The 16,737-nt window shown below is 53.4% G+C and overlaps 1 protein-coding gene across 1 annotated transcript in view; it reads right to left on the reverse strand.

The window, feature by feature from the left end:
- The window catches only part of NRXN2 (neurexin 2), a 285,310-nt gene that overhangs the window by 181,993 nt on the left and 86,580 nt on the right, over positions 1-16,737 (reverse strand). Inside the window, 2 exon segments of the mRNA XM_043518686.1 lie at positions 3,800-3,823; positions 6,355-6,656. Of these exon segments, the coding sequence (XP_043374621.1) occupies positions 3,800-3,823; positions 6,355-6,656 (326 nt within the window).

Here is a 16,737-nt window from a genome sequence, read left to right on the forward strand (position 1 = left end):
GTTCAGCTTCCAAGCAGGTTAATGAGCCCAGCTGGGCCTGACTGGCCGGCCCACCTGATTGGCTGAAAAGAGCCAAGAGGTCTGCATTTAAGTTCAGCAGCAGCAGGTCACTGGATTGTGCATGAATTGTTCCCAGCTTTACTCCAGCCATGCTCCGGCCATTCCACCCTTGCTCCAGACCTACTCCTGCCTAGTTCCTATCCAGCTCCAGTCTGCTCCAGCCCTGATCCTGACTCTGGATCTGACTCCCAGTCCCTGACACAGAGCTATTCCCACCCCATACCCGCACCAGAGCTATTGCCCTCCCTACATACACATCAGAGCTATTCCCAGCCTCCCCACCCCCCCATGCATCAGAGCTATTTCCCCCCCACACACACACCCCAGAGCTATTCTTCACATACACGCACCACAGCTATTGCCCCACACACACATACCTGAGCTATTGCCCCAAGAGTTTTAGCCCCCCCCCATGTACGTGTCTAGAGTTTTGTCCCACACACATGCATGCGTGCAACGTAGAGCTACTGCCCCCCACATGCACCAGACCTACTCCACACACACACACACACACACACAGAGCTATTCCCCCCCACACCAACGTGCACCCCCTCCACACACATGCATCAAAGCTATTACCCCACAGATGCACACACACATGCACCAGAGCTATTCCACCTGCACATACACACACGAGCTATTCCACCCACACACACAGACACCAGGGCTATTACCACACACACTCGCATACACACACCTGAGATATTCCACCTACACCCCCCCAAAGCTATTACCCCCCACATACACACCAGGGCGCTTTCCCCCTTCATCCCGTCACATTGCCTGTATGAATCCTAAAACTCTGGGCATAGATTTTGGTGCTGCCTTTTCAGTAATGGGCAAAATGCCTATTCAAGGAAGTCAGATGTCACTGCTACACACCTGCACACCCGGGGGAGTGTGTATGTTGCACAATCACACAAAAACAGAAAGGAGCAAGGTTTTCATTGTACAATTGCACACCTATGCACAAAAACACATACACTCAGCAGCAATGTGTGAGTTGCACAGACACACAGAGCAGAAGAGTGTTGGTTGCACAAACATGTATACATACTAAAGGAACTGTGTGTTATATTCCACAGTGTTGCACGCTCAGGGGCAATGTCAATACACAATCATACCTAAGTCCACAATCAACTTGCACACACATGCACAAGCACATTCATTGTACCATCACCCACCCACAGAGGACCCACGTGAAACTGTCACTCTGTGTGTGCACAAGCACGAGAGGCCACAAGTCCACTGCACAATCAGACTCATCCCTGTGCACTGACAGCAATGTGATGTGTTTGATTCACACACATCACACTAGTGTATCACCATCATCCCTCACCCACTTATGCATGGGGAGGAGTCGCAGAACCCCTCTCCACCCCGAGACACTCATATGGCAAGGACTGTTGCAGGCTGCTGCTCACACACTAAGTCCTAGGACACTCTCCTGGCTGGTGAGATCAGAAGGGAGAGCTACCCTTGCACTGATGGAGGGGAATGGGCTGGTTATAGGCTGGCACAATCCCAGGGAATCATGCACCCTGGTAGCTGTCTCAGTCCCCCAGACCAGTGGGGAGGGATGTGTAATAGTCACAGACCAGAGTCAATTGTGAACCTCCCCACACACACTCCATGGTGTCACCTGGGACCTTAATACTGCGAACCCAGTGATACTGCGAACCCAGTGATACTGCATGCAGCCACCTCTGGGGCAGAGCATAGCAGAGCTGCACAGATCTACACATTCACATACTCATACCCTCACTTCACGTTTCCTACAAACCCTCACACACATACACCTCCACGCACTCATACGCCTCCATGCACATGCCCTACACTCTTCACCCTGATGCTCACATCATTGAACACTTGCACTGCCATGCCCAACACACCCTTCACACTCATATGCCTCCTTCCACATTCCCTACAGGCTCACCCTGCCAAGGCACCCCCCTCCCCTCAGGCAGGGCACTGGAACAAGGGGTGCTGGGGATGCAGCAGTGCCTCCTCGTTTGGCAATGGAATGCCTGGCTTCCATCGTACACTGGTGTTACTGTTTTATTCAATGGCTTACTGTCCCCTGCCCCAGTGCACATATCCTACAGGCTCACAGCCCCCCAGTGCACACGCCCTACACACTCCACACCACCCCCAATGCACATGCTCCATGTGCTCACTTCCTTCCACCCCCCATGCACACTCCCAAATCACACACAGGCTGGAGCTATGGTCCCTACCCCCTGGCCCCACATCCTTCCTGAACTGGCCCAGACTACGGTGCTCCTGTTAGAAAGGCACTGGCAGTCAGTCAGAGCTGTGGGAGGAGTGGGGTGAGGGACAGCAGGGAAGGGGAAGGGAGGAGGGTGGGAAGGATGGTATCAGACACAGTGTTAGTTCAGCCCCAGAGAGTCGCTCTCAAAATAAAAACCGGACACAAGAGCAGCATGCCCCAGTCAGTCCCAGCATGCCATGCGGTATGGAGGGCCAGTGGCGCCACCCGTGGCGGGAGTGGAGATGACAGCCAAAACATCCAGTGGGGTTAACAAGTCAGCCTGCACCCAGCCACACCCATGGGGTGGGATTCCCAATGGGGCTGGGGGGACATCCCCTATAGGCCTGGTCCAAAGCCCACTGAGAGCAATGGAGAGACTCAGCTTTGGAGAAGGTGTGAGCGGATAACCCCATGGAACTACCCCAGATGCATAGTGCAGAGGGTTGGGGTGAGGGGAAAATGCAGTTTGTACCCCCAAATTAATGTTCCCTTTTTCATTGCCCCCATTATTCCCACCCCCCAATCAACATCTGGTCCTCACCCCACTGGCTGCCATTAGCCCATTTCCCACAATCCCTGGCGAGTTCGCCGCCATGGAGCAGATGTGACGCGCACAGAAGTTGCTTCATGGGATGGTGTTTTCCATGGATTTTTTGTTGTTGTTGTTTTCGGGGCGGGAGGTAAAAGGAATAAAAAAAATGTAAAACCAAAAGAGTAGAAATAAAGAAATAATATATTTTTTACGTTTTTTTTAAAAATCCAATAAAGTTAAAATAATTTGCTTTTAGAAAAGAAAAAAAAATTTTCCCCAAAAAATAAATAAAAATATAAATAAATTAAAAAATGTTGCTTTTGGAAAAGAAAATAAAAGACTTCTTAAAAATGTTTTTGGTTAAAAAAAATTAATTACAAACTTGAGCAGTTCAAAAACAATGGATTTTTTTAATACCACATTTAATAGGTTGGTTTTAATCTTATACCAACCTGGGCTACTGGTTATTGTCAATTTTACACTGACATTGATTTTTGGTTCATGTCATACCAACCTTGGTTTGGTCAATTGGTTGGCTTTCAATCTACACCCACATAAGTTTGATTGTATGGTGAGAATTAGATTCTTTTCATTTTGTAGAAACTCTGCTCTGGCAGCAGGGTTGATTCTGCACTCACTCCAGAGTGGCTGACCAGTTCATTTCCAGTTCTTGATTTTAGACTTATCACAGTTTGATTATTTAGTTGTTAATTTTATGTGTGTTTGCGTAGTTTATTTCAACCTTTAAGTTTTGAAAATTACATTTCACTTTCTTTGTGTAGTACTTAAAGAAAAAATTAAGAAATTAAAATAATGATAATTAAAAACCCAATTAAGTAAAAACAGAAAGGAGGGAGGGGAAAAGTTAAAACCCACGGCAAACCAAACGATTAGACAATTAGAGTGATATCTACCAGGTAATGCAGTTTGTTTACCATAGCGTGTCCAATTCCTGCGTGCTATATGTATTAAAAAAATAAAATAAATGAGGGAAAGAGGGAATAATAAAAAAAAACAGAAAAGAAAAGGAAAAAAATGACCAACCGTGAAAATCAAGGGAGATAAAAGAGGGAAAAATCAATTTTCCCATCGCAAGAAGGGCGATCAGGTTTAAAAAAAAAAAAGACTCCGCCCACCTTCCCCTCGCACATCCCACTCCCCCGAACAAACTTCTCCCCCTCCCAACCATAAAGTATTATAGAGAGAGAGATCTTGGTTAGTAAGAATAAAAGAAAGGAAAAGAGACTATTTAAATTAAAGACTTGAAAAGAAATGACCGACATTCCATTGGATGAGACAAGGAGGGTTAGTTCTGGCGTCTCTGGTTGAGAGCTGGAGTCTTTCAAGAAGCGTGTTAGTAACACACACACAAAAAAGTTGTCAACGTAATTTCTAACGAGGTAGGGGGTTGGGGGGGGTGAAGGGTGGAGAGCGGGAAGGAGGAAAAGCAAGGCCTGTGTTAGCAGGATTAGTAGATCCTAAGCGGCTGACTCTGGGGTCAGCAGATAGTGGGGGAGTTAGCTGTATTCCCAGCCAGGGAAGTCCAGATTTTGTCTTGTATGTTGTGTGGGGAGGAGTGTATTATTGGGGAGTGCTGGGGATAAGTTGGTGGGGGGAGAGGAACCAGCTCCCCAACTCCAGTTCCTGATACTGTTAAAAATTCGTCCCGCTTTTTGTTAATTATTTTTCTTAATTAACTTTAGTCCAAAAAAGGGAAAGAATCAGAAACGAGGTTAGAAGAGAAACCAGTATGGAGGGGGAGCCTCAGTCTGCAGGCAGGGAGGGGTAGGGGTGAGCCAGATGCACCCCATGCACCCACTCCCTGGACACCCACCTAACCTCTCCTACACCCCCACCATCCTCCCCATCTCTGCTATGCCCCCACCCAACCTCCTCTACCTCCCCCACCTACCCCAGAACACACCAGCCACACCCGCCTCCCCCTCACCCCCATCCAACCTCCTCTACTTCCCCCACCTCCCATGTACACACCAACCCCACACATCTCCCCTTCACCCCCATCCGACGTCCATCTCCCCCACCTCCCCCCAGTACACACCAACCCCACACACCTCCCCCTCACCCCCACCCAACCTCCTCTACCTCCCCCACCACCCCCAGTACACACCAACCCCACACACCTCCCCCTCCCCCTCACCCAACCTCCTCTATCATCCCAGAGCTGGGATGAAACCCAGGAGTCCCTTCCATGAGGCTGCTGGGAGATCAGTGGGTGTTTAGCAGTGGGATGAGTGGCTCGGGCGGGGGGGTATGCCAAGCCCTAAGGGGCAGGGGACTGGAGGTCTCCCATCCATTTCTCCTTGGCTCCTGCACTGCAGCATCATGCAGGTCCAGATATCCAAAGCTGCCAGCTCTGATCAGTGCAACGGGTGGATTTGTGCAGAGCGCATGGGCCACAATGCCCACAGGCAACAATTCCTCTCACCCGCACCAGCCACAGAGTGGGGAACTGACCCACGGATGGGGGGAACAGCACCCATACCCAGGACACACCTGGCCAGCCTTGCACAGAGGGATCCATCAGTAGAGCGCAGCTCATATCCGTCGGTGCATGGGCTGGGAGTCAGGACTCCTGGGCTCTCTGCTTGGCTCCAGGAGGGGAGTGATGTCTAGTGGTTTAGAGGGGGGTAACTTGGTATCAGGACTCCTGGGTTCTTTCCCCAGCTCTGGGGGAGGCCCATATACCATTCCCTGCCCTCCCCCCAAAGCCAGCCAGTCCATCCTCCCTGGGGCTGGATTGGAGCCAACACCCCCTAGAGGGGAAAGATTCCATGTCCCATTCCCCAAATCAGCCACAGAACAGCCTTCCTATTAGCTGTGGTGGTTCACTGCCCCACCCGGCCCCTTGTCTTCATTGAGGGAGGCTCAGGACTCCCAGGGGGCAATGGGGCAGTGCCCTTAGCTGAGTGCATGGAATTTAAGGCACCTTGTGGATGTGTCACTAGCTCATTGTGGCTCTATGCTAGCTCGTCTCCGGGAGGGAGGGGGGATATACTTTAGGAGGCAATGCTCCTCTTTTGGGGAAGGGATAGGGGGAAATTTATGGGGCTGAGGGGACCTTAGGTGAATTTGTTTCAGACACATCCTCTTGCTGGCATCTGGACTGCCGGAGACCAAGGAAGTAAAGAAACAAGCCCAGCTCCTAGCCCATCTACCCACTGCCCACTGGCACCACAGCCCATGCACCCGCACCCACCCTTGGCACCATGAAATATTTGGGGGAGGGTGTTCTGGCTGCCTGCAAATTCCCATCCCAGCAACACTGTCCAGAGAGGGCATCATTGGGGCATGTCCCCCCAAAAATGCCATGCGGCGGGGACACACCATAGACAATGCTGTCCTGGAGGGGGACATCACTGGGGCACATCCCCCCAGCAATACCATAGGGTGGTGGCACACCACAGAAATGCTTCCCAGGGAGGATCACTAGTGCAAGCCCCCGTTCCAACCAGCTGGCACTGGTGCATACCTGGCGCAGGTTCCGGGTCACCCGGATGTCATGCCAGTTGTTGTCATTGAACTTGCCGTTGACAGGCTCCACCAGCGCCTCAAAGGCGCCTGACCCCAGGTTGATGACTAGCCACACAGCCCCGCTCTTGAGTGACAGGTTGACGTAGTCGGCCGACTTCCCCGTATGCAGCATGAGGCCATTGCGCTGCAGGGTGCGGAAGGACAGCGTGATCTCATCAGTGCTGCTCTGGATCGGGTTGTGGGACAGGTCATAGCAGAAGAACTCGTTGCCCTTGAAGGTCGCCACGTATTCCTCCTTCCCTGCACAGAGAGAAAGTGGCACAGTGAGAGGGGGCAGGTGCACACAGGATTTGTGCACTCAAGGTTTAGAGAACATGTAAGAAGGGGGCAGGAGCACACAGAGTGTGTGTGCACAAGGCAGGATGAGAGAGTGCGAGAAGGCGGCAGGTGCACAAGGAGTGTGTGTACATGAGGTGGGATGAGAGTGTGTGAGAAGTGGGCAGGTGAACGAGGAGTGTGTGCGCACAAGGCAGGATGAGAGAGTGCGAGAAGGCGGGCAGGTGCACAAGGAGTGTGTGTACATGAGGTGGGATGAGAGTGTGTGAGAAGAGGGCAGGTGAACGAGGAGTGTGTGTGCACAAGGCAGGATGAGAGAGTGCGAGAAGGCGGCAGGTGCACAAGGAGTGTGTGTACATGAGGTGGGATGAGAGTGTGTGAGAAGAGGGCAGGTGAACGAGGAGTGTGTGCGCACAAGGCAGGATGAGAGCATGCGAGAAAGGGGCATGTACACAAAGGGTGTGTAAATATCATCATCATTTTGCATCTATAAAAAGAAAAGCAGTACTTGTGGCACCTTAGAGGACTAACAAATTTATTAGAGCATAAGCTTTCGTGAGCTACAGCTCACTTCATCGGATGCATTATGTTATTATTCATTTGTAGAGCCCAGAGGACTCAACTCTAATCGGGGCCCTGTCATGCCAGGGGCCGCACAGATCCCCCAACCGAAACTGGGGTCCCCTTTTTGCTGGGCACTGCACAGACCTACAGAGAGAGACAATCCCTATCATAAAGAGCTCACGGTCTAAATAGACAAAGGGTGGGTGTGAAAACTGAGGCAATGAGTGACGAAAAGTGACTCATTCAAGACAGTGGCATAGCTGAAAATAGACTCCCAGCCTGCCTCTGCTGTAATCCAGCAGCCCTCACTCCCCTGCCAGAGCTGGGGATGGCACCCAGGAGTCCTGGCTCCCAGCCCCCCTCCCCTGTGCTAGACCCCACTCCCATCCCAAAGCCAGGTACAGAATCCAGAAGTCCTGCCCCCTTTCAAACCCCTAGGCTGCTCTATGCTAAAGCACTGTGTGTATGTCTGTGTCTCTTTCAGTGCTCAAAGTACAGGGAAGCAAAGAGGGGGGCCCTACCTGTCAAGGGGCCTGCTTGAATTTAAACAGTAGTGAGAAGTACAAGGCCCCTCAGACAGAAGCGAGGCGGCACCTAAAGGTAATAAGGGGGCCCAGGGTCTGTAATTCAAACTGTGGTGTCATTGTACATGTGTGCATGTGTCTGTCTGTCTGAGTGTGCTCTCAATCCCCATCTCCCATTGCCCGAGCAGCTATTGCCCTGGTAGCAGAGACACCCCTACCCTCCGGTCCAGTGCTGCCAGTGAGGGGAGTGCCCCTCCGCTGCTGGCACCTGACAATTAACTTGCCATCTGGTGATGCTGAAGAAACAAATTTGCCTGTCTCGCCTGTGCCCGGCCCCCGCAATCATCTTGTTAGTGTCAGCGCCAGCCGTTCGTGGCAGCGATCAGAGCCCGTCAGGATGCAGAGGGCTGGGGGAGGCCAGGGGGATTGGTTCCCTAACAATCCCCCGCTCGGGAAAACACAATTTCCTAAAGAGCCAGCTTTTTGCCCCATGAAATCTGCCCACAGACAGGCACTCAGCCCAAGCACCGACACCCGACTCGCCAGGAGTAATGTCCACTTAGGAGCAACTCCGCTTAGAGAGTCTTGGGCAAAAACACAGGGCATTTTTACATCAGTGTCACTGGTTGACCTAGGGACAGCACCCCCCAGTGAGCCTCCCACTCCACAGACTGCAGCACAGCGCCCCCTTGTGCCGCTCTGGGGTCAGCACTGACTGCAAGGGGAGAGAGGATTGACCCTGAATATCATGAAGAAAACTCTAGTGCCTTGTCTCCCCTAGGATTTTACATCATATACCTAACTCAGTATAAAACAACAATAATACATAGCTCTGATCTAGGGATTTCATCAGTACTTTACAGAGCAGGTCAGCATCATTGACCTCACTTTACAGAGGGGTAAACCGAGGCACAGAGCAGGGATGTGATTTGCCCACGGTCATCTAGCAGCCAGTGGCTGCACTAGGAATGGAACCCAGCGGAGGTCAGCGGAGTCCCAGAGCAGTGCCCACTAGGCCACACTGCCTCCCCACCCCTCTCCTATGCATTTCAGACACAGCCCTAGGCCCAAAGCAAACTCTCTCTCTGCTTGCAACCGCATCACCCCAGAAGAAGGTGCATCTCAGATCAGTCTAACATCACCACAGCATGTCCTCCAAGCACACACTCCCCTGACCCACTAGGCCTGTGTCACACACAGCACCTCTATAAATCTGTTCCTAACAGCACCTGGACTCTGTGCTGTTGGCCTGGCTTTTCTGTTTTCTCCCTCTCTTTATGGCAAAGATTATAAAATCTAAATGAAACAAATTATTCTTTCACTGCAAGAAGGGTTTAAAAACCATAGCCATCCACAGATCACACCTCAGCCTGCCAGCAGGCTCCTGGTACCTGTGTCCACAGGAACTAGGATTAGACCTTCATGTGCCAATCTGACAGCTGGGGAGGGTGACTTATTGAGCTGTGTATTCAGAAGAGCAGTAAGGTTGGGATGGGGGACATTTCTGGATGGGGAGTGGGGCTGTTTACACAGGGCTCTCTCGCTTGGCGGTGAGATGCAGCCACTTCTGGGGTGGGATGCAGCATTATTTAACTCCCACACAGCAACATGGCCCTGACTTCTGTGGACACGTAGTGAAGGAAAACCCTGTATCAAATTCAAACAGCAGTTTTTGCGGCAAGACAGAATGGACTCACCCACTTAGGATTTTGCCAAGACACCAGGGTTCAGTGCCTGAGGACTGAATGAACACAGGGGTTCACGTTGGCTCTGTGTCGCATTGGAAACCCAGAATTTACCAAAAAGAAAAGGAGGACTTGTGGCACCTTAAAGACTAACAAATTTATTTGAGCATAAGCTTTCATGAGCTACAGCTCACTTCATCGGATGCAGCACAGCGCCCCCTAGCATCATGCTGGGGCACTGGGTCAGCATGACCTGAGAGGGGAGAGTGCCCCCTACTGGGTTCCTGCCTGCTCCCTGTAGCACAGCACCCCCTGGGGGGCATTGCTGTCCCAGCCTGCTCCCACGCAGCACAGGGAGTGCTAAGTAGCCAGTGAATTCAACCCCTTGGCCTCCCCCACAGCAGCCAGGCTCCTAAATTGCTTCTTCAGGGCTCTGTGTTGGCAGGATATGAATCACCTCAGCAGGGACAAGCTGGGGGAGCAATTAATTCTTTGCTAACCCAGGGCCACACTGCCTGGCTCCCACCCAATCCCCCTGCCCGGCTCTCAGCCCCTCTGTAAGCACTTTTCTCTGGTGAAGCTCCATGACCTTGGACTGGATCCATCCCTCTTAGTCCCATCTGCTTGCACCCCATATGGAGCAGCTGCCCATGGGGGGCTCTGAGACAGACCTGGGGTGCGAGGGAGAGGAGTGATTGGGAGAGAGGAGCTCAGAAAGGGTGACCCCAAGGGACAGCCTGGAAGGCGGGAAAAGGGGGAATGAAACAGGAAGGGAAAGAAGAGAGAGACCTGACAGGATGGATGAATAGATAAATGTGAAGGGGGAGAGCGGAGGCATGCATTCGTAGATAGAGCCATGTATGGGGGAGGGCACTGGCTGCAGGGATGTGGAGAGGAGCGGGTTCTGGGGGAGGGAAGGGATTGGTCTGTGGCCATTGGGGGGCATTGGGGGAGGGGGTTCTGACTGGGACCGCAGCAGGGGTATGGGGGGGAAGGAAGGGGCAGGGAACAGGCCAAGGCGGCCCCGAGCGCAGAGCAAGGGCTTGAGTCCTTGCTCACATGCTCCTGCCCTACCCCCACCCAGTAGGCAGCCATGCAGGCTCCCACACTCTGTGCGGGGATGCGTCAGGAGAACCTCAGCAGGGATCTTACACTGAGACTAGAGTCTCTATAGCCCAGGCAGACAGCGCCTCCTGCGGAGCACCCCCCAACCAGTCACAGGAGCCTGCATTTGACAACAGCCATCAGAGCCTGCCAATCCCCCCCCACACACCCTCCCCACTAGCACAGCACCCACCCCCTAGCATCAAGAACCCCAGGGGTCGTGGTCTCTGCACAGATCTATGCCCCGCTCCGAGCTGAAGCGTGCAGCTGCTGGCAAGGCTGCTTTCCAAAGAAGTCAGCCAAAGCTAAGAACATCCCCCTGCCCACCTCTTTCAGCACTGCCACTTCCTCTCCCCTGTCCCTGCCAGTTCCATGACCCCAGATCCACTTCCAGATCCCCACTGCCCCAGAGCCAGAATGTTTCTTGTCACTGCAATAACCACAGAAACAAGAGTAACCGACCAATGCAGCAACACCTGCCTGAGTGTGCAGAGAGCCTGAGCCAACTGCTGCGAGAGGGGAGAGCAGCCCAAGTGCAAAGGACACAGTAATACCTGCTTGCACGTGCAGAAACTCTTGAGCTAATAGGCTGATACAACGTCTGAAACAATCACTCCTCTGCTAAGAATCAAGTTGTGAGTGGGGTCTAGTGGGTTAGAGCAGGGGAGCAGGGAGTCAGGACTTTCTGGGTTCTAACCCCAGCTCTGGTGGGGGAATGAGGTCTAGTGGTTTACAGGGGGGGAGGGGGACTGGGAGTCAGGACTCCCTGCACCTATCCCCCAAGTTGGCTATTCACTCCACTATGTGATCTGAGGAAGTCACTTACCCTGCTCCATGCCTCAGTTTCCCCATTCAAATAGCGAGATGGGGGTGTGTATGGGGTAGAGGTAGAGCAGGGCAGACAGAAGTGTATTGAGAGGGACTATTAGGTTTTATCCCACACAGTGTTTCCCCTGACTCAGTGATCCCCACTGCTTTAGCCTTTCCCATAACTCCCTGCTCCGCCTCGTGCTCTGGCCCGGACTCCCACCAGCCCCGATTATCTGTCCAATCGCTCCTTTCCCATAAACCCAGTTGGCAAGCCAGGCAGCCAGACTGATTCCCACTAGGGCCTGAAAGTGTTGAGATGCTGTCCTGCCTATGCTCAGCCCCCATCCCGTATGCTCTCTCTCTCTCACCACCCCAACACACCTCGATTGCATCCTATGTTCTAACACCCCACAGGAGGTCTGCAGCCTCCACTTCCCAACTGGACGATGTCCTGGCAAAAGCACTGGGGGTGGGGTGCTGAGCTATGAGAGCCCCAGCCCCCCTGTGCTGAGTTCCCCATCCCCATCCTTTTGGTCTGGTCTGGCCTGACCTGGGGCAGCTCCCCTCCATCCAAAGCCACAAGCAAGTCACATGGTCATGTCAGCATCCTGCATTCAGCCCATTCCCAGCAGCCCTGGCCACAACTGCCCCCACCCTCCAGAGCCTGCCCCAGCCACAACTGCACCCACCCCATGCCGAACAGCCTGCCCCAGCCACAACTCCCCCCCCCCCGACAGCCTGCCCCAGCCACAACTCCCCCCCCGACAGCCTGCCCCAGCCACAACTCACCCCCCAGCCACACAGGCACCCCAGACAGCCTGCCCCAGCCACACACACCCCAGACAGTGTACCCCAGTCACACGCACATCCCTGACAGCCTGCCCCAGTTTAAAACCTCCAGTCACAACCCCTCCACACCTCCCCCAGCACCAGATTGTCCCTGCACCTCATCCCACCAGGATCCACACCCCAGTTAACACACCCTTGTCCACCCATCTCACTCAGAGCAACTGGTGTCTACAGGCACTGGGATGGGGGGGGTGGATCTTAATTAGTGGCAGCCAGAATTGTTCCAATGTTCCCAGAGCAGGGGCAGGAGCGGAAAGCGATCCCTCCCGCAGCATGCCCCCACACTGGTGGAGAGGGCATCTTGGTCTCCCTTGCTTGGGCTGAGCCCACCGGAGAGCCAGAAAACTCATCTCAGGCAGAGAGGAAAGAGTCAGCTGGGGCTGGATTTGACCTGGTGACCTACAGGAGAAAGACTGTGTGTGTTGTTAACTGGGGTGGAATTGCAGTCTATTCCCCGGAGGGTGGCCAGATCACCTCCTACAGCCTATTCCCCCCTGCCAGGGGGCAGAGGCACCCCCTACAGCCTCTTCCAGGGTCACCCCCTACAACCCCGAGTGGGGCAGGGTCGCTCCCTACATTCTATTCCTCCGCAGGGAGCAGGGTTGCCCCCTGCAGTCTATTCTTTGTAAGAAGACAAAGGCTCTGTATGGGGATAAATGGAGGGGGTGCTGGCTCCGCTTATCATTAGAAATTTTAATTGTGACTATTTTTCTCCAGCCTCGGGGCAGCAGGATCGATAGCCAGGCTACAATGAATAGGACATGGAGGCAGGAGGGGAGCAGGATTCAAGGGGTCATGGGCTTCTTGAGATGCAAGTAATGTGGGAGCTCTCCTTGTCTGAGTGTGAGTGGCTGTGGGACACAAGCTAGACCCCATGCCCCTCCCACAGCTGGGATAGAACCCAGGAGTCCTGGCTCTCAGACCTTGCTAGAGGCACATGGGCTGGGGTGCAGAGCTCTGTGGGGAATGGATGCAAGGGGAAGGGCTGTCATTCAGCACTGCAATGAGGATATGGTGCCCACTCTGCTGCACTGGGACCTCTGCCTGGAGATGGGCAGGGCCCCACATTCACCCCCTTTGTAAGCATGCCTGGGAGGGCCTACAATCCTGTCAAACTCAGCACCAGAGGTACCCCCCCCAAACACACAGAGATGGGTGTCCAGAGACAACCCCACATGCACAGAAACACCCCCTATGTACACATTGACTACAGACACATGCACTCGCACCTGAACACACTGCACACACATTAAGCACAGACACACAAACACAGGACACGTATTGACCACAGCATACAATACACTCATGCTGCCACATGCACTCACACTCAGACACTTGTGCATGTACATGCTACCACACTAAGCACACAAACCCACAGCACATACATATACCCATGCTGCACACACACTAAGCACAGACTCACACAGAGCGCACACACAAGACCACACGTATGTGAACACAAATGCTACACACACACACACACACACACTCAACCCTCCCATGCTCCCAGTCCTGGGCAGCGTTAGCTGGCTGCATGTGCATTTCTGCAACACAGCCTGCCGGCTCCTCTCCCACAGCTCGGCTCTCCGTTTCCCAGACAAAGCAGGGGTGCTGCCCCATCCGACAGATCCTGACAGCACTCAGAGCTTGGGTGCAGCAGGGAGCACGCAGCAGGGGGCACACAGTATGCTGCATAGAAGTCAAACTCCACCCTCCAACACACACACACAGCTACTTACTGCAGTGTGAACATGGAACTTTAGCAAAAACATGCCAGTAGTTCTGATCGTAAAGCTAAGAGCGCACGGTGCAGTGGGTAGAGAACTGGATTGGGAAACAGGACTCCTGGGCTCTAGTCCCAGCTCTGGGAGGAAAATGGAGATTTGTGTTTAGGGAAGAGGAAACTGGGACCTTGGGACAGTTCATTCCCCTCTTGAAGCCCCAGTTTCCCCTTGAGGGCAGGAGTTGTCTCTGTGTGTCTGCACAAGGCCCACGATCTCTCAGGCAGGGCCTGAGCGGTGACGGGCTCCAATAGTTGCTATCACAATAATGAGCCCCACAAACTACTGAGACAACTCATCCTGATTTCTCCCGGGACCAGATCTACCCCATGGCTGGCAGTGAGCTTGGAATGGCCTTCCCGCAGGCGGGCGAGACTGCAGTAAACCCAGAATATTTCCCCCACTCTGACCTGACATTTTTATCGTACAAATATGTTTGTGCCTAGGCAGAGAGAATGAAAATCAACTCCAGTCCTGGGGAAATGTTCGCACCTCGAGGCAGGCGTGGAGAGCAGAACATTTTAAATGGAACAAATTTGCTATTTTCTTTCCTTTCCCAGTGCCCGCAGCAGGAAAACAAACACTCCCCCCCACTCCATTATGCTCTCCCCACATCCCTGCCTCCTCGGCCAGCCCTTGAACATCCCAAGGCAAAGCGGGGCAGCGACTGCAGTTCCCATCTACCACCCAGAATCCACCCATACTCCTCTCATCCCTGCCCCTTGCAATCCTCGCTCTGTCCCAGACAAAATTCCAGCTCGGACCATTCCCCACCAACCTCTGCCCCAGCAGTCAGCTTTGGGATTCTCCTTCGCTCCCTGCTCCCAGTCATGGTGTCGTGTGGTTAATAAAGCTCACGGCGCTGGGTGAGGGAACCCTGTATAAACAGCCCCCGCACGTGACCTTAGAGCTGGCTGCATCTCTGTGACTGGGCATAATAGGATAAGTTGCTATATTCAGCTCAGAGGGGGACAAAGGAGGGTGACCCACCTCATTCTGGGACTGGCACGGCACCCCAATAACAGAGTGATGGGGCAGGGCACCCCAATCACAGAGTGATGGAGCCTGGCACAGCTATTGAGAGGAGGAGGGGTGAGAGAGTGACCCTCTAGAATGCCCCCCATCCCAGCCATGCTCAGGGCTGCTACAAACATACTTAGGTCCATCTGGAGCAGCAGACACAATGCATCATGCCCATGGGCATGCCAGCCATCTGGGCCCTACACAATGCCTCAGGGCCCTGCCGGCTGGCACCGCCCATCCCCCTTCACCACCAGGGCTTAATTTGAGGTCTAATTGCTTTAAAGATTCCCCTAAAGCTCTCGCTGCTCTCCCCCCACCCCCTGCCATGACAGTCTTCCGGCCACACCTGCCCTGAGCAACGAAAGTTTTACTGCTGAAAAGCGCCAGTATAGACAGCGCTTTATCGTTGGGAAGCCGCGCTCCCGGTGATAAAGCTACCACCGTTCGTTAGGGGTGGGGGGTTTTATTGCCGGGAAAAAAAACTCTAAGAGAAAACAAGATCCCCTAACAACAGAAAGAAAAGTCAACATCACCCCCTGCCCGCAATGGGGTCAGGGCCGGATTCTGATCTCTGCTCCCCGGGGTCAATCCAGAGTCACCCACTGACCGCACTGGGGACAGGGCTGAATTTCAGACACTTATATGAACATGTCTTTTCATTTTGCAGTGTCACATACATGCTTCTATGCACACCCGTGCACATTCACATTCATCCAAACACTGCACACATGCATGCCCAAACTCCCTTCTATGCGCACACACACACAATCATGTGCTCACTTTCATTTGTGTGCACACTCACATACTTGTGCACAACTTTCTCCCTCATGTGTGCATGCACACTCAATATGCTTCATGCACACCCGCCCTTTCATTGGTGCGTGCATTCAAATACATGTGCACAGAGTTGGCACTTTCACCCCCACTGATGTCCCCTCGAAACTGCAGTTGGATGGGTTCTTTAGCATACAGCATGCACTGGCTGTACAACGGAGAGGGTGTATGGGTGTGAATGCTGTGCCCACACTGCCCCCTGCCCCAGTGGACAGCACACTTCGCTGCCACCCCAGCTGTTCACGCTCCCTACTACAGGTCCCACAGCAATCACTCGCTGCCAGGAGCCGCATGGTGCCCAGCTAACCCCGCACTGGCATCAACTCCTCCTCAGAGCTGCAGGCAGAGTGCAGGAATCATGGCGGCTGTGATCAGCCTCCTCAGACTGCTGCCTGCAGCTGGGCTACACCCTCGTGGCACCTCCCCTTCCAAAACCTGCCCCTCCAGCCACACTGGCCTAAAAATCAGTGGTCTCAGCATCTCTCCCCCAGACTGGAAGAGAGTCAGATCACGTGGGCCAGAGTTAAGCCCCCACAACCCCAAGCACTAAATTCAGTCTGCCAACCTTTGCCTTCAGGGCCACTTGTAGCGGACACACCAAAGACTTAGAGAGACGACTCCCCACACACACACACACTGGGCGCCACCAGAGCCAGCTAGAAAGATTGAGACTCACCACAACCCCCTCCCCACTGGGCCCATGAGCTGCTAGCGGCAGGATTCACATTCCCAGGCACATTGTGGCACATCCATCCTTGCCCTCCTTGGCACACAGACAGCTTAGACATTAGCTCCTCGACACGAGAGACCAGGACAATTAATCCCCGCCACCCCCAAAATCTCCCCAGGGACCCAGCACGCCAGCATCCTG

Source organism: Dermochelys coriacea, chromosome 7, assembly GCF_009764565.3.
Source record: "Dermochelys coriacea isolate rDerCor1 chromosome 7, rDerCor1.pri.v4, whole genome shotgun sequence".
In the NCBI taxonomy this organism is placed as follows: domain Eukaryota; kingdom Metazoa; phylum Chordata; order Testudines; family Dermochelyidae; genus Dermochelys; species Dermochelys coriacea.